The 24,771-nt window shown below is 37.4% G+C and overlaps 1 protein-coding gene across 6 annotated transcripts in view; it reads right to left on the bottom strand.

The window, feature by feature from the left end:
* Gigyf2 (GRB10 interacting GYF protein 2) overlaps positions 1 to 24,771 on the bottom strand; it is a 128,499-nt gene that overhangs the window by 33,590 nt on the left and 70,138 nt on the right. For 4 of the 6 annotated variants that reach the window (XM_074072008.1, XM_074072009.1, XM_020183339.2 and 1 more), the window contains 8 exons: positions 21,031 to 21,210; positions 17,284 to 17,501; positions 17,035 to 17,197; positions 16,760 to 16,948; positions 13,321 to 13,517; positions 12,213 to 12,375; positions 2,861 to 3,027; positions 941 to 1,032 (listed from right to left, as the gene is read on the bottom strand). In XM_074072008.1, the coding sequence (XP_073928109.1) occupies positions 941 to 1,032; positions 2,861 to 3,027; positions 12,213 to 12,375; positions 13,321 to 13,517; positions 16,760 to 16,948; positions 17,035 to 17,197; positions 17,284 to 17,501; positions 21,031 to 21,210 (1,369 nt within the window). The remainder of the gene's footprint in view (positions 1 to 940; positions 1,033 to 2,860; positions 3,028 to 12,212; positions 12,376 to 13,320; positions 13,518 to 16,759; positions 16,949 to 17,034; positions 17,198 to 17,283; positions 17,502 to 21,030; positions 21,211 to 24,771) is intronic. The other 2 variants (XM_074072010.1, XM_074072011.1) reach the window with 2 other exon arrangements.

Below are 24,771 nucleotides of genomic sequence, written 5' to 3'. Positions count from 1 at the left end.
ATAAACATACACATAAATATATAAACATTATATATACACATATGTATATATGTACATCATAGCAAATACCCTCAGCTATTTCCAAATGAGGCACTTTGTGCAAAAAATAAATTCACTTTTATTAAAATTCACAAATTTTATGTTTCAACTTAGAATTTTTTAGGTAATTTTTTTCCTACCACATCTAAAAGGACCAAAAAGTAATAGTAATTATTTTCTGCTTTGCAGGCCATACAGACTCTGTTGCAATTACTCAATTATGCCTTTGTAAGGCAAAAGCAGTCAGAGACAATAGGTTTTAAATAAAAAAAAAAAAGAAAAGAAAAGAAAAAATGTATGTCTGTGAGCAAATACCACTTTGCTTATAGAAACAGACAGCAGGCCACCAAAACAAGACTTTGCCAACCTATGCACTAGAGAAAAATCTCACTACTTCTACAAAAGGGTTACAGAAGATGGAAGTGGTAGTACAGGCCTGCAATCCCAGCACTCAGGAGGCTGAGGCAGGAGGGTCATGAGTTCTAAGCCAACAAGAACCTATCCTTCTCCGAAAGGAAGGAAGGAAGTAAAAGTAAAACACAATCTGAGTGACTATGCCATCATTCCACATCACTCCTAACAGTATGTCCTCCCACTCTCTCGCCTAGGTGTTTTCTCTGTGCCACTGAAAACTGAGCCCCTGAAGAGGCACTTGGTTCTTAAAATTTTTGTTGGCTTTTCTTTAGTAACTAAAGACACCTTTATGTGTCATCGCCTGAAAACTTCTGGCATTTAAGAAGTTAAGGCTAAAATTAGGGTGTAGAGTGGTAAACATGTCACTAGTAGGCTACTGAAGTGTCATGGAAGCCTTAAGTTCTCACTGTAAAGGTGAGACTTGGGAGCAGACTCTATCTCAGGCTCCTTTGTCCTTCAGTACATCCTACTGCATTACTGCTCTTACTGTATTAAGAACTGCTGGTATTGGAGGTGCTGCATCTGGTATAAGGCAGTGAGTTCCTGTTGCCTGGTCAGCCGTTCCTGATCCAATTCTCCCTGGGAGTAAAGACGGGGGTGGGGGTGGGGGAAGAAACAGCATTAAATAAATTGCAAAGAACGTAAAAGTCACTTAGTACACTTTGAAAAGGATTTGAAAAATGAAAAATCTGAAAACAAAATGATTCAAGACATTCTCCCACTCACCCTTTTGCCCAAACCTTTAACTAGAAACTCTTAGCATCTTTAAAAACTAAACAATGCCGTCTAGTGGAATAAGGTGGTATGTACATTATAAGAGATTCCCTAAGGAGAGTTAAGGTTCCTGTTTGGTTGCTGTTCTCCACTCTTACACTTCATACTGAATGCTAAACTGTGCTCCATCCAGCTGAAAATTTGCACAGTAGTTGTAAAAAGTGACTTGTAAATTTGGAGATCATGTAGAAATCAGGGAAACAAAACAATACAGAAAGCAGTAAGGAAGTATTATATGTTAGGAATTTTGCATGATAGAAGCTCCTATAGGACAGCTAAATCTTCTACATGAAAACCTCCATTCAAAGAACATTTATCACGAAGGTAAGCTCACTTCTTATCAGTGCTACTCAGGGCAAAGATAGTAGCTCACTGGAAGCAGAACTTTCCCAAGTGCTCCCCTTGAGTGAATACAACTGAGGCTCAGCTCCAATAGCAGAAGTTGGGAAACAGACTGGGGCAAGCATGCCAAAATCCAAATGAGAAGTCTTAGCTCCTGACACGTGCAAGACAAAAACCTTATCTCAACTTCAGAGAAGGGAAATATGGCCCAAACTTGGTATGTAAGTGATATCTATCACCCATAATACACAGTATCATTTTTCTTTGGATTTTAAACAGCTAGGAGAATGTCAGGAACAATTCTCCTCAGCTAGGAATCTATGAGTCATGGGAAAGTATCAGGGCCACTGTGCTTAACTACAAATTCCTGTGACAACAGAGGGCATGATTTACTCTTCTTCATCTCATGAGAACCTACCATAAAGGACTGGCACAGACCCTCAATATATAGTTAATGACTAAGTCATCAACTATAGTGGGTATTACTGTAGAAATCCAGGGTTCACACTAAAAGTGTGATTATAGTAACTTTTAACTGTGCCAGTAACCACTCATTCCAATCAGCAGATGTAAAGGGGAAGTACATTCCAGACCTCCAAAATGAGCTCTGTTGGGAGAGACAAGGGGCAGCTTCAAGAGGAAGCATTCCCCAGCCAAAGGCTTAAGTACTTAAAATATCCTAAAGCACTAGTGGTATTCATTTTAAGGTGAGCCTCAAATTTAAGAATTTTTATGAGTCAGAAAAATAAGAGGCAAATGGAGGTGAGAAGCGAACATGTATTCTAACTAATGGTAACAGGAAATTCAAGGAGGCCAAATGTGTTGAAGTGTACCAGAAAATTAAGGGTAAAAGCTATGATACGAACTTTCAAAGGGAAAGAGTCAGACCACCTAACAGGTGGATTAAGATGGTGGTCTTCATTCTACATCTGCTGGAAAGCTACTGAAGGATTCCATTTGTGCATTTACACACACATGCCTGCCCAGGCACAGGTATGGTTCAGAAAAGTCACTGTATAGGCACTGGGGGCATGGCTCAAGTGAAAGGTGACAAGCACAAGTCCCTAATCTCAAACCCCAATACCGCCAAAAACAAAACAAAAAACCTAAAAAGGTCATTATATAGCTCAGTATTCAGTCTTCCATTCAGACTTTCCAGAACTGTTTCAGTCACTTTCGAAAAAACTACCATTCCTTTCTTCTTAGATGCAACACTAAAGGATTTTGTTTCTAAGAGAATCAAGTGTTCCTGTACCTAATATATATTCCAGGCCAGCTGGAAGGTACTCACCATATGAGGAGGGGGAGCTGGACCTGGAGAGAAGGGAACCCTTCCCCACATTTTCATGATATCACCAAGAGGTTGGAAGCTTTCATCACATGCTCTCTTCACCAGCAAAGACATAGTAAAATAGCCTGCCTGAAACCATTCCGCCATTTCCTGATTATTGAAGGGACCTGTATGAGCACCAATTAATACAGGAACACATTAAGAATCTTTTCAGGCTCAAAGAAAAGAAAGTATTCCCTGAGTCTGATCTTCATAGAAATTTTTTTTTCATAGAAATTTTTATAGTCTCTGAATTTAGTTTACCTCTAAAGGTAAACAGGCTTCTAACTAATTAAACACAACAGAAACAATTTTGAAATAGGCCCTGTTTGTGTTTTTGTTTTGTAGTGCAGAAGACCAAACGCAGGGCTGTGCACATACTAGGCAAGTATTCTACAACTGAGCTATATCCCCAACCCAAACTCTGTTTATATATATCCCAAATTCTAAGCAGTAGTTTAATTACTATAAATTGCATAATTGCCTCTATCCCACTTAATCTCTGTAACAACTCATTTGTCAAAAATGTATGATACAACTGAAAAGAGTAAGTACTTGCTGGGTTTTGTATTACTTGGGCACACAGAATGTAAATGTTCAAGGCTGAACACATTCTCCAATTTTTATTATATTCTGCTAGAGATTAGTGAAGATGAGACAAAATGTAAACAATAATCAATTAGACTAAGCAATCACAGCTTATTTATTAGATAAAAATAAATCTGGCCTGAGGGGGGAGAAATAATGTTCCTTAGATATTTTATAGTAAAAAATAATCAAGTACTTTATATATGAAATTAACAAAGCACTCTGATCAGTAATGAATTCGTTCAACAAATATTTACTGAATACTGACTACATGACCTAGGCAGCAAGAATACAGCAATAAATAAAATGAAGTCTTGGGACTTTTACCTCAGAAAGACGTACCTTTCCCTACTTCTCCTAGTAAGCACAACTAAAAACCATAAACAAACAGGCAGGGCATGGTGGTACACATCTATAATGCTAGCACTTGGGAGGGTGAGGCCTGGCCTGGGCTTCACAGTGAGACCCTTTCAGCAAAGAAGAAAGCAGAGTAGAGAGGGGAGGGGAAAGGAAACTACAGACAATCCCCAACTTAACAATGGTTCAACTTATATTTCTGACTTTACAATGATGTGAAAAAAAGTAATACACACTCAGTAGAAACCCTGCTTTGAATTTTGGTCTTTTCCTGGGCTAACAATATGCAGTACTATATTGTGTTATCATTTTGAGTCACTGCAGCCAGACACAGCTCTTAGTTGGCCATGTAAGCATGATGTTGAAAAAAACAAGATTCTACAGTGTACTATGTTGCTAAACTATGATGTTCAGTAGGGGAAGTATATGAAATGTATTTTCAACTTAAATATTAATGAAAAGAAAGTTTTATTAGTACTTATGTTAGCATAGGATAAAGCTGATATCAGAGCAAGGAAAACTACCGGAGACTGAGAGACACTATGTAATAATGGATTAATCCACCAAGACACAGCAACTGCGAATGTGTATGTGCCCAAAAAGGTGTGAAATCTATTAAGCATGATCTGAGAAAACTGAAAAAAAAAGAAACAGACAAATGCACAAGTTGACTACAAAACCCCTTGTTCAACACTTGATAGAACTACTAGACAGAATTTTCTTGCAGAAAATCAGCAAGATTACAGAAAATCTAACATCAACCAACAGAAGCAAATAGACATCTTTAGAATACTCCGAGACAGAACATTCCAAAGACAAAGAACCAGTTGTGGAAGTACACGCTTCTAATCCTACCTTCATGGAAGGATTGCGGTTCACGCCTAGCCCATGTAAAACAGTTAATGAGACCCTATCTCAAAAACAAGATAAGCTAGGTTCGGCTGGGTACTGATGACTTATACTTATAATCCTAGTTACTTGGGAGGCTGAAATTAGGAAGATCATGGTTCACGGGCAGCCCAGGCAAAAAATTCTGCCTGTCATTCCAGCTACTTCAGGAAGCATAAAGAGGAGAAGAAGCAAGGGCCAGGATGGCCCAGAACAAAAAGCAAGATCTTATCTCCAAAATAACCAAAGAAGAAAGGGCTGGAGGTGTGGCTCAAGTATTAGAGTGCTTGCCTAACAAGTGTGAAGCTTGAGTTCAAAATCCAAGTATCACCAAAAAAACAAAACACAAAACAACAACTCAAGCTCAGCATGGTGGTTCACACCCATAATATCAGTTACTTTGGAGACAGAATTAGGAAGATCACAGTCCAAGGCCAATTCTAGGCAAAAAGCTGTGTGAGAAAAATGTATAGTATTAAAAGCTTACATTGGAAAAGAGGAATTGGAGTTGCTAAGGATGTGACTCAGTGAGCACTACCTGAAAAATACACTATAGCAAAAAGGGACTGGGGACATGGCTCAAATGGTATAACATTTGTACAAGGCCCTGAATTCAAACCCCAGCAACACACACACAAAGAACCCACAGAGAAAATGAACTGAACATGTTAAACAAAATAAGCCCAACTCAATGATAAGTATTGCTTGTTTTCTCTCATAAATGAAATCCAGAGAATACAAAAAGAAAGATAACATGATGACAGAAGTGGGACTATTAGGGAAAAGGAAAGGACCAGAGTTAGTAGCGGTAAGAGAGGGGAACGGGAAGTGAATATGATCAAAGTGCATGGTGTGCATGCATAAAATAATCCATGGGTATAAGAGGAAGTCTCAAAGGAAAGAAAAATATATAGAAAACAGAATAAAACTGAAAATACACATTAAATTTTTGAGACACAAGTACTGAGAGAAAAAAATTAGTTATTAAATGCTCACGTTAGAAAAGAAAAAAATGGGGCTGCTGGGAATGTAATTCAGCGATAGAGCAATTTACCTAGCACTCATGAGGCCCTGGGTTCAATTCCCAGCACCGCAGGAAAGTAAGAAAGAAAAGAGAAAGCATCCCAAATTGATAATCTAACTTCTATTTTAAGAAGCTACAAAAAGTTGGGCATGGTACCTCACACCTGAAATCCAAGCAACAAAAGAAGCAGACATAGGGAGATCAAGGTTTGAGGCCAGTCTGGGCAAAAAAGGTTAGCAACACCCCATCTCAACAAAAAAGCTAGGCATGGTGGCTCATGACTATACTCTTCTGCTCAGGAAGTGTAAGTAGAATTGCCATCCAAGCTAGATTGAACAAAAACACAAGACCTTCCCTGAAAAATAACTAAAGCAAAAAAGGCCAAGGGATATGGCTTGAGTGGTAGAGTGCCTGCCTAGCAAGGGTAACACCTTGAGTTCAAACCCCAGTACCACTAAAGAAAAAGAAACAAGAAAAAAGAATAAAAACAAACTGTAAGCAAACAAAACGGAATAATAAAAATAGAAAATCAATGTAAAAGAAAACAAAGCAACAGAGAAAAACCACTGAAACAAACCAACACTTTGAAACGATCAGTAAATCTGACAAAACTTTGGAATAACAAAGAAAAATGGAGAAATGCACAAATTACCAATGTCAGCAATGAAATGAGATTATCACTTAGAACCTGTAGATACCAAAAAGATAATAAAATACTATATACAGTTCTATACATAAATTTGATATCACAGAAATGGACTAATTCATCAAAAAAATGTAAACTACCACAACTCACCACATCAGATAATTTAAATACCCCTGCAACTATAAAAGAAACTGAATTTACAATTTTAAAATGTCCTAAAAGAAATCTCCACAGTGTTTCATTAGAGAATTCCACCAAATGTTTAAGGAAGAATTTACACCACCAATTCTAAACAATCTCTTACAGAAGACACAAGGGGGTGGGAATACTTCTCAATTCATTTTATGGAGTTAATACTAACCTGATATCACAACCAGAAAATAAAAATACAAAACAACATTCTTCATGAATATAAATACAAAAAAAATTTTTTTTTGATGGTACTAGGATTTGTACTTAAAGCCTCACACTGGCTAGGCAGGCACTTTACCATGTGAATCACTCTGCCAGCCCTATTTTGCACTACGTATTTTTGAGATAAGGTCTCATGAACTATAGGCCCAGGGTGGCTTTGAACCGAGATACTCCTGATGTTTGCCTCTTGAGTATGTAGGATTATAGATGTGAGCAACGGGCAACCAGTTCAAAAAATCTTTAACAAACTATTAGCTAATAAGATTCAGCAATATATACAAAGGATTACACATCATGACCTAACTAACAGTTTATTCCAAGGAAGCAAAGCTCATTCAATATGTAAACACCAATCAATAAAATCTAACATATGAACTGGCTAAAGAAGAAAAACTACATGATCACATCAGTAGATGCAGAAAAGGCATTTCACAAAATTCATACCTACTTACAGTAAAGAGAATGGAAGAGTATTTCCTCAACTTGATAAAGACCATCTACAAGAACCTGTAGCTACCATTACATTTAGTGGTTAAAGACTGAGTGTGTTCTAAGAGAAGAATACAGGAAAACAAGGCAAGGATTTCTGTTCTCCCCACTCTTGCTCAATGTAATCACAGCATACACAATGAGGTAAGAAGAAAATGAAGGCATATAACTTGGAAATGAAGGAATAAAACCACCCCATTTTGCAGATGATGTGATTGTCAACACAGACTCAAGAAAACTGCCAAAGGGGGGGGGGTCCTTCAACTCATAAATGAGATCGGCAAGATCAGAGTAAAATATTCAACAGTCAACTATATTTCTAGATACCAACAATGAATACATAACCCCTGGAATTTTAAATATGGTAACACTTATAATCATTCAAAGAAAAATATGAAATACCCAGGTGTAACCTAACAAAACACACAGAAAATCTACACTGAAAACTACACAACACTGACGAAACAAATCCGAGACCTTAAAAATGATGACATGCTATATTTGTGGAATAGAAGATTACATGGTAAAGATATCAATGCTCAAATAAATATGAAATTAATACAATTCCTATCAAAATACCAGAAGGATTTTTGATAAATATAGACAAGATTATTCTAAACTTTATGTGGAAAGGCAAAGGAATTAAAAAAATTAAAGAGCTAAAAGTTTTGAAAACAAAGAATAAACTGGGAAGAATCAGTCTATCCAATTTCAAGACTTACACAGCTACAACATAATCAAAACTGTGCCATACCAGTGAAGGAGCAGACACACTGGCCAATGGAAGAGAACAGAGAACCCAAAAATACATCTACACAGATGTGCCCAACAAGCCTTTGACAAAGGTAGAAGAAAGCAATTCAAGGGAAGAAAGACTGCCTTATCCTGAAGCAAATGGACATCCAAAACCAAACAAAAAACCTTGACATAGTAAGTCTCATGCCTTACACAAAAATTAACTCACACGGAAACCAACGGGGGAAAAAATCTTTAGTGCTTAAAGCTAAGGAAAGAATACTTCTTAGACATAATACCAATAAGAACAATCCATAAAAGAAAAAAACTGATCTTTCGAACATCAAAATTTAAAACACTTTGCTCAGTGAAAGATTCTATTAAGAGAATAAAAAGAGAAGAGAAAGGTTGGGAGAAAATGTATGAAAACCACATCTCCAGACAAAGAATAATGCCAGATATGATGGCTTCACTGGTAAATTCTACCAAACATTTCATACCAGTCCTTTTCAATTAAAAAAAATAACCAAACCAAAAAGAAAAAATGAAGGGGAGGAATATTTTCTAGCTCATTCTTTAAGGCCACCATTATCCTGATGCCAAAGCCAAACAAAGACACCACAAGAAAACTGAAGACCACACTTGGGAGGCAGGGACAGGAGGATCAACTGTTCAAGGTCAGCCTGAACAAAAGCTAGCAGAAGACCCTGTATCAAAAACAAGCCAGCTGCAGTGGCACATGCCTGTGGTCCCAGCTACTTGGAAGTAGAAGCAGGATGATTGTACTTCAAGGCCAGTCTAGGCAAAGTTAACCATGAGATCCTATCTGAGAAACAAACTAAAAACAAAAGGACTGGGGGGCATGGTTCAAGTGGTAGAGAGCTTTCCTAGCAACTGCAATGCCCTGAGTTCAAAAAACTAAACAAAACAAACAAAAAAACCACTACAGACCAAAATCCCTTACAAACATTGATGCAAAAATTCTCAGCAAAATGCTAGCAAACACAATTCAGCAGGATATGAAAAGGATTAGGTACCTTAACTAAATGAGACTTCTGGAATGCAAGGATGTTTTGATAATGAAAATTCATTAGTGTGAGCCAGGCATTGGTGGTGGTGCATACCTGTAATCTCAACACTAAGGAGGCTGAGGCAGGAGTTATCACCAAATTCAAGGCCAGCCTGGGCCTCATAACCAGACCTAATCTCAAAAAAGAACAAACACACATACACACACCCACAAATCATTATTGTGATATACTATGTTAGAGTATTCTCTTATGGGGAGTGGGGGAAAATCACATGATTATTTCTATAGATGCAGAAGTGTTTAACAGAACTCAACACCCTTTCATAACAAAAAATAGCCAATAAACCAGGAAGACAAGGAAACTATTCCAACATAATAAAAACTATATATATAAAAAAAATACAACAAACATCATATGCAATGGTGAAAAACTAGAAGTTTTTCCTCTAACATCAGAGCAAAGATAAGGATATCCATTTTTCACCATTAGTATTCCCGATACAACATTTTAAGTTCTAGGCAGAGCAATCAGGCAAGAAAAAGAAATAAAAGGCATGCAAAGGAACTGAAAAAGAAAAGGCAAAGTTATCTATTCACAGATTATATGATCTTCTATGTAGAAAACCCTAAAATCGCATTTTTAAAAATGGCTAGAGTAAGTGAATTCAGAAAAATAACAGGACATGAAGTCATCAGATAAAATCAATCTACCACCAGGTGTGGAGGCACAGGCTTACGGTAGGAAGGTTAAAGCAAGAAGATCACATCAGCCCAGGACTTCAAAACAAGCATGAGAAACATAGCAAGTCCCTATCTCAGAAAAATAAAAAGAAGGAAAGAAAAAAGAAAAAACCAATTAAAAAATAGGCAAAGAACTCTGAATGAGCATTCTTCCAAAGACATACAAATGGCCAATAAATAAGAGGGCTGGGGGTATGACTCAAGTGGTAGAGACCTGCCTAGTAAGCATAAGGCCCTGAGTTCAAACCCCAGTATCGCCAAAAAAAATCAATAAGGCCAATGAGCACACAAAAAGATATTCAACATCATCAGTCATTAGGGAATTGCAACTCAAAACCACAATGAGATACACTAGGATAGCTACTATAAAAAACAATGCAAGTTAGCAACAGTGTGAAGAAACTAGAATCCTTGTGCACTATTGGTAGGAATGTAAAATTATGCAGCAGCTGTGGAAAACAGCATGGCAGTTCCTCAAAAACTTTAAAACTGAATTTCCATATGATCTAGCAACTCCTCTTCAAGGTATACACCCAAAAAAACTGAAAATAGGGTTTCAAAGAAATATTTATAGATCTATGTTCATACCATCATTATTCACAATAGCTAAAACATAGAAACAAGTCTACTGGCTGAAGTGGGACAGGCAAAATGTTGCGTATACCTAATGTGTAAGAGTGTGCAGCCTTTTAAAATGAAGGCAATTCCAACATATACAACATGGATGAACCTTGAGGGCATTATACTAAGTGAAATAAACCAGTCCCCAAAAGACAAATACTGTGTGATTCACTTATGTGAGGTTCTATGGAGATAGATGGTAGTGATGGGTACAAATTACAAATGCATTTACTATTACTGGACTCTACACTTAAAATGGTTAGAAATTGTAAATGTAAAGATGGCCAGTAAGCACATGACAAGCTGATCATCATCATTAGCTATTAAGAAACGCAAATTAAAAGCCACAAATTAAAAGTCTCACTGCACACTGCTAGAATGACTAAAACATGGAGAAACAAATACTTGTACATTGCTGGTGGGGAAATAAACTGACACAGCACCCTGGAAAAGTTTGGTAGTTTCCTTAAAAAACTAACCATACAACCACCATTTGGCCTGGCAATTACACTGTTGCACATTTACCTGAAAGGAATGAAGACATGTTCACACAAAAATCACATGGAAGTTTACAATGGCTTTATTCATAATAGGCAAAAATTGGAACAACCCATGTATCCTTCAACAGATGAGTGGTTGAACTGTAACTATAGCACACTGGTATCACCCAATATCACTAAGTAACAAAAAGAAACAAGCTACTGATAGATGCAACCACCTGGATGAATATCAAGAAAATTATACTAAACAAATGGAATCAAGTCCAAAAGGTTACACACTATACGATTTTATTTACATCCCTAAAATAGCAAAATACAGAAATGTAAAACATATTAAAGTTGCCAGGGATTAACAAGGGAAATGTATGTGGCTATAAAAGGGCAACATATTGGGATCACTGCTGAAATGGAAAGATTTTTGAATATGAACTGTGTCGACATCAAATATCCTGGCTTTGATACTGAACTGAGGTTACTGTCAGGAGGAACTGGATAAAGGACAACTTCATGTGAAGCTGTAATTATCCCAAAATAAATTTAATTAAAACATACATACACATGCATTACACTATACTGGAATGCAAACAACATTAACAAACACATCCAACACCAGATAGCAATAAATACTATGAAGGAGACTAGGTAAGAGGACCAAGAGTGAAAGGGAAGTCAATACTCAGAGAGCTCATAGGGTAGACACTGCTATCTTGAATCAATTTTAGGCTATAAGCAGATTTCAAAAGCAGAAATGAAGAATCCACAAATATCCTTCACAGCATCCTCTCAACATTCTAGTCTAACTTGTGCAAACCATCCAAATCTTTTAACAGATTCTTATGTAGTATAGTATTATCTTTTCTCAGACATTTGTAGTAATTCTCAATTATTTATATAAAGTTCACTTAAGTAAATTATTCAAGATCCTATGATCACTGCTTTTTTTTGAAATAGGCCTCACTATGCTACTCAGGTTGGCCTGGAACTCAGCCCCCTGAGGGCTAAAAATACGTGTGCACCACCACACCTTTTAATGGTCTGCCTACTTACCCAGCTGATGCTGAGAAAGTGTTAAACATGTTGCTTATACCACTGTCATCACAGTGATCATATTCTTCCTGGTGTTCTAATTATTTTCATTTTTGTATTTTATTCATATTGTAAAGCTTGTTGACTTCCTTCTCTAGTGGCATGCAACTTAACATTAAACAAATCCCTTTTTGAAGAGATTCTGGCAATAATGGCAGGCATTTCAGTATTTAAAGTAGAAAGGAACAACTTACCTTGAATTTCTCCCTGAGGGTCTTTGTAATACCACTTCTGCATTGCTTCATGGATCAATGGAATTGATGATACTCCTTTAGCTCTGTGCTCTTGCAGTTTTGATGCCAGTCTCTCATCATCTAGTGCACTGTCTTGGAGATAGGCCACCATCTTCTCAGCTTGCTGGTAAGACAAAAAGGAAACAAATGATCCTAAATTAATACTCAGACATGTAATAATGATATCCACCTTTGTGGACTATTTGTCTTATGAAAGACACTATTCAAGGAATATAGCAGGTAACAACTTAATTCGTCCCAAAATGCCATAAAGTAGGTACTATCCCCATTTTACAAAGGGAGAAACTATAGCTCAAAGGTGTCAGGTCTTGATGAAGGTCTTAAAATTATTAAGCAAACCAACTAAGACTGAAATATAAACTATTATAGATCAAAGCCCAGAATTCCAATCAATACATTAATAAGCTTTTAAACTAATAATCTGCTGGTTAATTCTAAATTGTATAAACTAAACCTGTATATGTTTACTCAGGAAACAAAAGTCTCAATATAACAACAAATAAAATCTTTTATAAGTTTACTAACATACTACCCATTTCCCTTTTAGCATTTCTTACCTTTAATCATCCAGCCCCAAAGGGAAGAGAATTCTATTGTAGAAAAGCAAGTTATCATTTATTTTACATATAACAATGGTATACAGAATCTTAGGGAAATCTAGAGACATAAGATGTTAATATCCTCAGACTTTTAACTATTTTCCCTGCTACTCTTGAGGCAAAAAACTCTGAAAACACAGTTTTTCTATCCACAGCTGCTGTATTTCGCCATTTTTGGCATTCCATTAATGTCCAAAAAGAAAAAAGAAACAGCTAAGGGCAACCTCAGAAAAGCAAAAAATAGCCTGACATAATGACTACTACATAGCACAAACTTATAAGCATGAAATGATTTGAAAGACAATTACCCATACAAATACTAAATAATCAAACAACTTTTGCAATACTTAAAATTTAGTGCACAAAAGTTCTACGTTTGAATATTCCTTAAAGGCTTTCCAATGCAATGACCGTTTGAGAGGAGAGGAGAAGAGTAGGACGATTTTTACCTGCTCCAAGTGTTTGAGCCCCTCTTCATCATCCGGCTCTGTAGAGACACTGCCCATACCAGGAGCTCCAACAACTGGCGTCTCAACTGGCCGTAGGGCAGGACTAGGAGTGGGAACAGGAGGTGGAAGGATGAGAAGAGGAGAGGCTGTGTCTGCAGGGAGCTGTGTCAGGGGCTGCTGGATGTCGGGAACCATTTCTAAAGGAAAGAATTCAGACTGATGAAAATCCTTGGAAATATGGACTCTGCTGAAGGCTGAACTCTACATTATTAAGTTGGGCAGTCTGCTAAATGGGCCCAATAGAAATGTGAACCCTGTCATGAACACTGAAGCTACTTCTTATGGAGAAGGATAGTATTTCTCCCTAGAATGACAGAATTACCTCCGCAGAATGACAAAAGATAAGAGTTAAAAGGTCCTTCCAACAGTGTCTACCTGTGTCACTGCAGCATGGGCAGACCTCTTGGCAACAAAGAGTCAGTCTAAATTCCTTCTTTATAACATGTCTCCAAGTAATAAAGATAGTTAATCAAAGCTCCCAAATCATTTCAAAGGTATGCCATAAATCATCAAAACCTTTATTGAAAATGTATGCAATAATTTTGCCTAAGTTCCTATTTCAAGTCATAATTAACTTAGTTCAGTACATTAGGTGTTTTATTTAGGAGTCTCTCTGGACAGTACAAGATGTTTTTTTCAACAGGATAAAAGTTGCATCTTGGTTCCTACTTCTAACTTCTCAGTGTACAGGTTCTTAAGGAAGGGGGTAAGGGTAGAAGTGGAAGTAATAGATATAATTTCAGATTCTCTTTTGAAACCTTGTTTGTTCAATTACAGGTATCTTCTTCAAATTCTTGTTCCTCTCACTCTTTGCCAAGCTTTTTTAAAGGACAGTCTATACATGTGGTCCCTACTTTGCCACACCTACAACTGATCTGTGACTTCTACTCCACACCTCTCCAGTCAAGCCTGTCTTAGAAAATAGAAAGCATAAACCAATTGAGTTAAGACGCATATATAAATGGAAATGTCACAATTCAATGCTCTGTAAGAGCTACCTTAAACAAAAATGCCTTTTTAAAAAAAATGGAGAAAAGGAAGGTAAAACAGTTCCTGCCTGGGGGTTGGTACCAGTGGGAGGGGTTAGGATATAAAGGTAGCGGAAGCTGAAAGTAGTGGAAGAATGAGACCTGTTGAAACTATTCAGGAATGGGGGATAAAGGAGAATGATTGGGAGGTGGGGGTGAATTCAACTAAGATATATTGTAAGAACTTTTGTAATGTCACAATGTATCCCCAGAACAATAATATAATAAATAAATGAAAAAAAAAATCCCCTCTCAAAGATACGGAGTAACACAAAGCTGCCAAATTCAATGACTTGTCCTTGTCCTCGTCATCCAATCTCCTTGCAGCACCTGATGTTATCAATCCAATTCTAAACTGAATTGTTCTGCTCAGTTTCTCTGCATTCTACTCTTGTAGAATTTTTTTTTTTTAACCTCTGAAGATTTTTCTGTTTCTCCTTCCCACCTCTAAAAACAAGGAATTACCCAAGGCTCTGGTCTCAGTCCACTTTTCTTCTTACTCCTACTACCAACTGTATTTATTTGTTGGCTAATATATTTTCAGACAGGGTCTATGTAACCCAGGCTGGCCTCAAACATGCAATCCTTCTGCCTCAGCCTCCTGAGTGCTGGGATTAGAGAAGTACAAAAGCATACCTGGCTTAAACCAATTCTTTCTCTGGCCTTAACTATTCCCCCACCAACTTTTCTCTGGCCATCTCTACTAACTTCTCATTAACACTTTAAAGCAAACTAAATTTATCCTCTCCTCTCCCAAATAGGCACCTCACTTTCCACTTCCACTGTAGCTTTTCCTGTTAATGGCACCATAATCCTCTCAGGCACATCAGTCATCTCTGACTCTTTTCTACCCTGATATACAGAATGAATAGGTCTCATAATTTTGACTTTTTTTCAGGGGTCCGGGGGGGGGGGGTGGGACTGGGGTTTGAACTCAGGGCTCGCTCTACGGCTTGAGCCACACCTCCAACCCTCAATTTCTACTTTGAAATCTCATCTGCCATTACCTCCCTTTACCTGTGCATTTCCTATCTTGTTGTAACTGTTCAGAAGCCTAACAGATCACAGTGCAGTCCATGCATGTGTCATCTCAAGATACCCTAGACACAGCTGTCAAATCCAAGCACCAACCATGTTGCTCACAGGCCTACTTTCGCACCTCACATTACATCTAAATAAAAATAGGAACTGATTCTTGCCTGTGTCTTGGTCAGCCCCACATCCTCACTTTATTTTCACTGCTCCCTGATACTGGAATGTTCTCTCCCAATTCGTCCAGCTATATCTACACCTCCAAATTCTCCTTAGTATTTTAAGGTATGCTCTAAGACTACTTGCTTCTTGAAGCATTCCAAGAGCCTGCCAATAATGAATTCCTATCAGTTTATTTTACCCTGGATTATTAATTTATGCATGAGCCAGATGTGAGACTACTCAAGGTCTAATAAGCCGTGTTAAAGGTGTGAGTTTTTATGGAGACCAAATCAAATAATTAACCCTTCAACATCAGGCATTACAATGTCTTTTTTAAAATACTAACAAGAAGGATCATGGAATATTATATATGTGTATGAAAATGTATCCCTCCCCCTCATTATTTTGTGGAAATAAACGCTAATATTGCCAAAAATTTATATAAGCAGTTCAAATCAATATAGTAACACTGGAAGAGATATGTGACAAGCTTATGTTCTAGCAAAGGTAACTGATTTCCAGACTCATCCACACATCTTTTGGGTCTCTCTTGGAATAAAAGCATTTTTTTTTGGCTGTACTGGGGTTTGAACTCAGGGCCTCAGCTTGCTAGGGAGGAGTTCTACCACTTGAGCCAATCCACAGCCCTTTTTTGTGTTGAGTATTTTCTAGATAGGGTCTTGGGAATTATTTGCCTGGGCTGGCTTTGAACCACGATCCTCCTAATCTCTACCTCCTGAATAGCTAGGATTACAGGGATGAGCCACCAGCGCCTGGTGAACAATGGCATTTTGATGTGCAGTTGGGCACACAAATACCATCAGTGAAAGGAAAGTAACTGTTGCTATGGGAACCAAGCCAATGCAGAGAATAAACCTAACTTGCAACAGCTATCAATCAGCTATATAGTCCTTAGGAAGTGAGATTTCTGAACCCTGCCCTTGCAGATTCTAACTCTGTTTTAGTGAATTCTGAAATGGATACACATGTATAGGAAGCACTGCTTGACTGGTCATATTGGTAAAATTATCTATCTCAGTAATTCACCACCCCTAACCCCAGAAGCAGTCCAGGAGGCAGAATTAGAACCCTATCATACTAGTGATCACTGACCTCAGCAGAATACTATTTTAATTTGTCTATTCACAAATACGTACCATCCCCTCTACTGGGCACCTTGGCTGGTAGACTATTTTCTGTTTGACTCTCCTCTTCAGCTTTTTCCATTTGCTCAGTTTTGGATTCATCTTTCCTCTCAAACTGTGGTGCTTCTTGAGGCTGGTGGTCTGAAGGAGTACCTGGTCTAGCAGATGATGATGAAGTCTGGGGTGTTTCCTCACTAGCTTCTGGAACACAAAGTAATCTTAAATGAATTCAGGAAAGTTACGGTTTGATGGGTGGGGGTGGTAAAAGACAAAAATGTAGGCCTTACCAACTCCTACTTTATCTGTTTTCTCTCCTTCTTTCTTATTTGTCTTATCAGGTTCTTTGGCCTCTTCATTATGGCTACCCTCAGAGTCAGAGCATTCCTCCCCTTCCTCCACAGGCCTGAAGTCCATCTCCTGCTCTTCTGGAATAGGTTCTTTTTGCACTTTCTGTAGCAAGAAAACAAAAGCAAAGGTCAATAGCATATTTTTCTTAGGTGCAGTGCCTGTCATAACATTTAAAACTAGCTTCTTACTTTTAGAGAGAGGAATGCTCCAGATGAGTCAAATGTGCCCATTTCTTCTTCAGCATCCTCTAAACACCATTCAGGCAAGCTATCCCTGTCATCATCAATACTCCCACTGCCGGAGCGCACCCTTCGGTAACCCCGTTCATCATCTCGATCTCGAAAATCAAACTCAAACCTCCGACGGCGTTCCATGTGTTCCCGCCAGCCTGCAGAACGAGGGCCATCTGAGGTGAGGAGGAGGACACAAACCTTAGAAAACTTTTATAACAGTATTTGAAAAAGAAAAATCATGGATAGGAAATGAAGGAGAAAACTACAGTTGACAGAAAATTCAAATAGATCAACTTAAAATGTCATTTTTATTTTTTCTTTTACAAAACTGGAGAGCAGGAGAGCAGTCCTGCCTGGGGAGACTGGTACCAAAAGAAGGGGGGAGGAGGTGGAGAAAGGGCGTGGAGGGGAATACAGTGCAAATGCTGCGCACTCATGTATGCAAATGGAAAAATAAACTGTTGAAACTGTTCCAGGAATGGGGGAGGGGAGGATAAAGATAAAGGGGGTGAATTTGAGCATGACATATTGAAGAACTCTTGTAAGTAACACAATGTACCCTCCCCCAGCACAACAAAAAAAACAGACCCTACCAAAGAAGTCTAGAGGTAGTCGCATTACAGACATCATCACCAAGTGACAACAGTACTGATATAAGTACTGAGCAATGCAACACCTTCTAAAGATTTAAAAGTTAAATTTAAAACAAGGCAATCATCCACCAGTGTGGCCTACTTCCAGCCAAGATTTATAGCACTAGACATCTTTCCATACTGAAGTTTATGCTTTCCCTTTGGCAGGTATTAAGTCATTTTCTTTCTTCCCATGAAAATATCACTCTTCATGGATAAGACCAGCTCCCTGTGTCAATTCTTAATATCCAGTTCACTGTGCCTACTTACCAGAGCCAAGTTCTCATTTGTAATTTTGATTCCCAACAAAAAGTTATGGAATTAACAGCACTGACAGATTATGTTGCGAGAGGTTTTATATAGCTCATTATCTTAATTTTAGTTAAGAAGAAACTATATGACCACTGAAGTAACTGGCACAATGACAAAATACAAGTTGAATCCAATTCCGCATCCTCTGCTGCTTTTTCCACAATAACATGCCTACTCTCCTTTCCCCTTTCTCATCTCTTCTTTCCGTATAACACCCCCAGGGGCATTCCTCAATCCACTCTAGCATACTATTTATTGTATCTACTTTCCAACAGAAAAAGACTGCCTAAGAATAAGAGATCCTACTTAAGATATTTTTCTGAAAAAGAAAGAGAAATTCCTGTTAAGATCTGTAGCGTAAAATAGTTTTTAAAAGGCAGGTGTTAACGTATAAGTATTTTCTATTCTTGACTGCTTACTCTATTGGTAGATATCCAAAATTAATGAGACCAAAGTGATGTTCAATTTGCTAAAGCCAGCAATCTAAAAAACAAAGGGCAAAACATTAAGATGCCAGATACTAGCAATATCTTATAAGACATTCACAAAAAGATATTATTCCCACACTTCCTATCCCTACTTAAAACAAACCACTATTTACTACCTGTTATGAGAACTAAGGAATTTTATACCCAGGTTGCTTAAATGTAAACCTAGAGCCATTACTCAAAAGGAGTCTTCTTCATGATCAAATGTTGAATTCCAGAGTCTGCTGTCTACTGCTATCATTTCTAAACAGTCTAAATATGCACCATGATAGGAATCTATCCTTCTAGGCATTCAGCTCCTATTTCCCTTTTACTGAGTTTCTTAAGTTCATCTCCAAGAGTAGACGCTTCACTGACCTCCATGCCCCAGCTCCAGCCATATCCAGCTGTGAGCCCTACTTTATTAAAACTGTACCCTGTAATTCTGCTGTCATCTTACCAAGAGTTAGTTAAAATTTTACTCATGAAACTAAATGTAGCAGGTAAGGCAGACAACTTATTATAGCTGAATCCTGCTTTGTAGGCCTTACATGTTAGCTAAACTTAAGACACTATTTTCAAAAGATAAACCAGTCAAAATAATTACATTTAAAAATTTACTCCATCTCTAAGAAGTGATTACGTATAATCTAAGAGTTAACCTATAACAACTGCCTATAATCAGACTAAATTCTCAATATGCTAGGTTAAAAAGTAAATAGTATTCTTTTTATGAAAATGTGCTCATACAATTTTTCAGATTTCTGTATCTTTATATCCCCCAAAGTGTTTTTAAATATATGGATAAACATTTTTGAAAGACTGAAGTTAATGACAAAACTAATATGAAAATCAGATTAAGGAGAAAGATGTAGAAAAGGGAGAAAAAAAGACAATATATAAGCAAATTGTAAGTTGTAAGTAGGCTGGGGGTGGGGCAAAGTAGAAGATAACACTAAAACTGTACTTGTGTAATAGGGTCAACAGCAAACATTTGGGCTCAGAAACACTGCTCATCTTCCAAACATTCACCTTGTTTATCTTTGACCAGCTGGAATTTCTCTTCTTGCTCAGCCCAGATCCTATCCATTCTTTACTGAATGCTTGTCGGGAACATAGTCTATAAACCCTTCTGCTTACAGGCAAGCTCAGCACAAAATGCTGCAATGCCTTCAAGAGAAGTATAACATTTGGTTGCCCAGGACACAGACTCACGAGAACTGCCTAGATCCTATGATGTAAACAATGCCCACTAATGACAGAAAACCTGCTCAAGAGGCAGCCATCAAGACTTGGTGTAAATCTATCATAACTTTATCCAAAGACTAACTTCATCATGCATCTACCTACCTTCAACTCCATAAAGTACTGTGAATGCCTGTTATCATGTTAACTAAGACCTAGGCTAGTGGTTTCCTTAATAATTTTTAAAAATTTTAAAAGACTACATCATTATAGGTGCCTCTATTAAAGGTTAAAGTTTATCTGGCATGGATGATACAAAATATTAATATGCACATGAAATTCATAGGGTATGCATATACTCTGTGCTTACAGTATGCATGACCCGGTGACTCAAGCCACAGTTGCATCTGGTTACCATGTGGCATGGAATCAGCACTATTGTAGCACCAGAGTCTTCAATTACCAGCGTATCTATAACATCTGAAAAGAACAGTTTGAAACATTCCTAAGAATCCAACAGAAGACCTTAAAAAACTACTAATCACTAACTATCCTCTCTCCCTTTTCTAAAGTTAAAAGGACAAAAGAACAAATTTGTGATTATGTCTCTGATCTGATTGAAAGTTTATTCTTCAAATAAGCATAAATCACATTTTCAGAAAGAAAAAAATACATAAAAGAATAAATCCTTTCTTATTTGGGGAAAAACACCCATTTTAAAAAAGAACACATACTCTATAATTATACATTTATAAGTTGTTGGGGTTTTCTCCCCCAATGTTCCCTATTAAAAGTTTAAAAGCATGCTAAAGATAGATTAAAAGAGTAAGAGACAAAACTGAATGAAACTCTCATTTGAGCTATTGCAGGCAGGTGCTTCCTATTAAACTATACTATTTGCCCCAGGAAAATAAAGAAAAGTGATTCAGTCAACTGAATAGATGTGTTGGGGAACTGTTATGTTGAAATTTTTTTGTACTAATAAGACTGAGTGTGATGGCATAAGTGATTCCTCTTCTTTTCTTTTTTAAAACCATTTACCTTTGCACTTAATCCCAAACATCTGCATCAAACTCACTTTGCGCTTTCCACAACATAATTCTTACCAGGACTGTGAGGCCGCCACCTCTCTCCATCTCTTCTTGATCCAGCTAGTCTCCAACCTCCATCTTCATCTTCCCCATTTTGTTCCTCTCTATAGATACGCCAATTTTCACTTTCTGATCGTATAAATTCATGCTTTCTCCCCACTGATGTTGGTCCACTTTCCTCAAAATTTGGTCTCCCTGTAATCAAAATAAGAAAACATGGTACATAAACATGAATCCTTGCAGGAAAGATTTTGAAGAACAAATGTGCCAGCTTAAATCAAGTTTTCCCTCAAATCTGTCCATTTTACTGTTCAGAAAGTATCATGAAATAACTTGATACAGGCCTATATTATTAGAAACATCTCTTAAAACTGAATGTTCAAAGACAAACAAAAATAAAATGCAGGCATTTGAAAAGGTAAACAGTGACAAATAAGCCAATCTTCCACCTATAAAAGCACCCGCTCCCAGTCTTACTCCCCAGAAATAATTACCATATTAGTTTATTATATTAACTACCTTCTGAAAACTGTCCATGGGTACACTTATGCATGTATGTGCAACTCCCTCAGCCATACACACAAGGACCACTCTCAGAATGTTATGCACACTGTTTTGGACCCTTGCTATTTTCACTTAACAGTGCATCTTGCCAATCCTTCCTTACCAGCACGTAACTTTATTTATTAGATGATGTACATTAATTTACATAACCAACCTGTACTGGTGATTCTGCCTAAACAGGAAACATTTCAACCTTTTCTATCCCAAAACAGATTGTAAATTTAAAAGTAAGACTATGCATTATAATGGTCCACTTACTCTAGCATGTAGTGCAATACACATAAACAAGAAATTGCTTGTGGACAGAACTCAAAACTAAGCTATGTCTAACTTAATGTCTCAAGAATGACAGTAATGATAAAAGAGATCCTGGCACATCAAATAAACTAAAGTGGTACTTTAAAAGGACAAGACAGGACTGGAGATGTTGCTCAAGCAGTGGAACAAGTGTGTGAAGCCCTGAGTTCAAACCCCAATATCACCCCCCCAAAAAAAAGGGACAAAATAATTCTAAATTGTACAAATAAATTCTGCAATTACCATACTCCATGTGCTAACATGATTCAAAATATTATACAAAATTTCACTGAATAGCTGAAAATCCAGAAAAACACACACAGATATCCTCAGGCAACAACAGTTACATTCTCTTATTGACAAATCCTTTCTTTAAATCACACTAAAAGTGAAAAAAAAAAAAAAAGAACAATAGCATCTGATAATGAAGAAATTCTGATTTGAGTCATTCTGTTATTGTCTATTTTATACATCTTAAGATTCAACATCCTGTTTGCTCACACATTGTTTGAGTGTTACTAGGTATCATTCTATTACAAAGTAAAATACCTCCATGGGGAGAGGAGGCATCATTTATTGGGACAAATACTTTCTTACTGTAGTTAGCAGCTTCTAAGAGCACCCCCAGCAGTCCCCACCTGCTAGTTTTTGTGTAGTAGGGTAGGCTGAACTACTGACTTGCTCCTAACAGATAATACAACTAAAATGATGAGGCGCCAGTTCTGACATGAGGTTTAAAGTGCCTATGGCTTCTATCTTGGACACCTCCTCTAAAGACAGCCAGCTGCCATGTGGTGAGGTGGCCCTGCAGAGAAGTTCACATGGCAGAGAACAGAGGCTTACCACCAGAAAAGTGAGTTTAGAAGTGACCGATCCCAATACAGCTTTAAGATGACCACAGAGTGGGTGAACAGTTTGACTGCTGCCGCATGAGCAATCTAGGCAAGAACCACCCAGCTAATAAGCTCAACTGCCCCTTGATTTCTGGCCCAGAGAAGCTGACACATAAATGTCGTTGCTTTCAGCCACTAAGATTTGGGATAATTTGTTACACAGTCATAGATAATAAAAATACTCACTGATCTGATTTAATCTTTGTAACAATCCTCAGTATTGGACATTATTATTCCCATTTTATGATTATGAATACTGAAATCCGCCCCCCCAACGCAGAATTGTCTAAAATCACAAGCCACTACTATATAGTTTAAGATAAGATTCAAATGTTCTGATCACTCAACAAGTATTTGTAGCACAGTGCCAAATTTCATGGACTCAAATATAGTTATACTATTATTCTATCTGTCCTTGGCCCATCCAGGTTCTCCTGCTTAGATTAAGAGGGACAATTCACTTTATAAAGCACCACTTTCACTGTATGATTTGATGAAAACACATCTGCATTAATATAAGAGAAATTTAAAACAAAGAAACCTCCCATGTGTGGAATGGATTCATGGGAAGGAGAAAAGGGCAAAGAAGGGTAAGAAAAAACCTCTAATGTACACAAATTGGAAAATGATGGGGAATGGCATTTACCAATGTGAATAATCAATCACAAATATTATGTGCGGGCACTGAGCTGTGATCTGGACGAACAGTGCTAATCACATGACTGCTAAGCTACTTGAACCACACATTTTCATCACCTACTTTTATACCACACCTTTTAAAAAGTAATCAACGTACCAAAGTAAATATAGCACTAACAGCAAAATGCATAACTCATCAAAAAGCAAATATTACCTCTTTTCCTAATAGGAAATTAACATTTTAATAAATAAAAATGAATTGTTCTATAAATAATCTTAACAATAAAAATATAGCCGGGAGTAGTAGCACATTTCTATAATCCCAGCACTGGGGAGACTGAGGTAGGATGATAGTGTGTTTGAGGCCAGCTACACAGTGAGTCTGAGGTTAGTCTAGATTATATAGCAAGACCGGTCTCAAAAAAAAAAGGAAAAAAGATGTGAAAACTAATCACAGATTTCTCTCTCTCCCTCTTCTCCCTCAAACACAGTCTCAATACATGGCTCGGGCATGACATTTTTATGTAGTTGCCACCTGCACACGACTACTTCCCCTTTGATACTTAATATCTTCCTACTGCGAATGGCGCACACTAGCTTTGTGTTGCTGCGTTAGCATAATGTACTAGACTATGCTATGTTGCAACTAATTTTTGCCAACTATAGAAGAGGGAAGAAATACCTGTATGTTTTACGTTTTTAAATTATTCTTGTGAAAAAAGCTTCAAGGAGTTTAACTCATAGACTAAGTGACAGAGTTGATGTATCCGTGTACTTCTCACACAAAAAAGAGCGGGGTGTGGGGGTTAACACTAAGTGCAACTATCCTTTTAAAACTTTTGAGAACTTAAAAGTTGCAAAATGGTATAATGTGACTCAAATCTGAACTTTTTCATAAAAGATTTTCATGTTGTTTTCTGTATTTCCCTTTCTGTGAATTATTTGCATGTTTTTGTAGCCTAGGTGCTGTTTTATCTTTGTTAACTGTCAAGTCCTGCAAATACTTTTCATATTAGTACCTAGGAACAACAGGGTGAAAAAAAGAGAAACTATGAGATGAAAAATATCTGCTTTTCTATTTACTGAACACTATATCTTGTGATTCTCGAACTGTCACAAAATCATACCTCATACAGTCTGAATAATCATTTATGCCATTCCTTATTTCAAAAAGGATGTTGAGAGCTGGTGGAGTGACATAAGTGGCAAAGTGCTTGCTTAGCAAGCCTGAGGCCCTGAGTTCAAATATTGCAAGAATTAAAAAAAAAAAAAAGGTCTCTACTCAAAATGACTTTGACACAGAACCTTGAACATAAAGAGGAGGAGCTCAGCATCTCTTCAGGACCTTGGAGTCATTAGACTG

This window comes from Castor canadensis, chromosome 4 (assembly GCF_047511655.1).
Source record: "Castor canadensis chromosome 4, mCasCan1.hap1v2, whole genome shotgun sequence".
In the NCBI taxonomy this organism is placed as follows: domain Eukaryota; kingdom Metazoa; phylum Chordata; class Mammalia; order Rodentia; family Castoridae; genus Castor; species Castor canadensis.
Note: the sequence above shows the minus strand (reverse complement) of the source record. Positions and strands in the feature narration are given on the sequence as shown.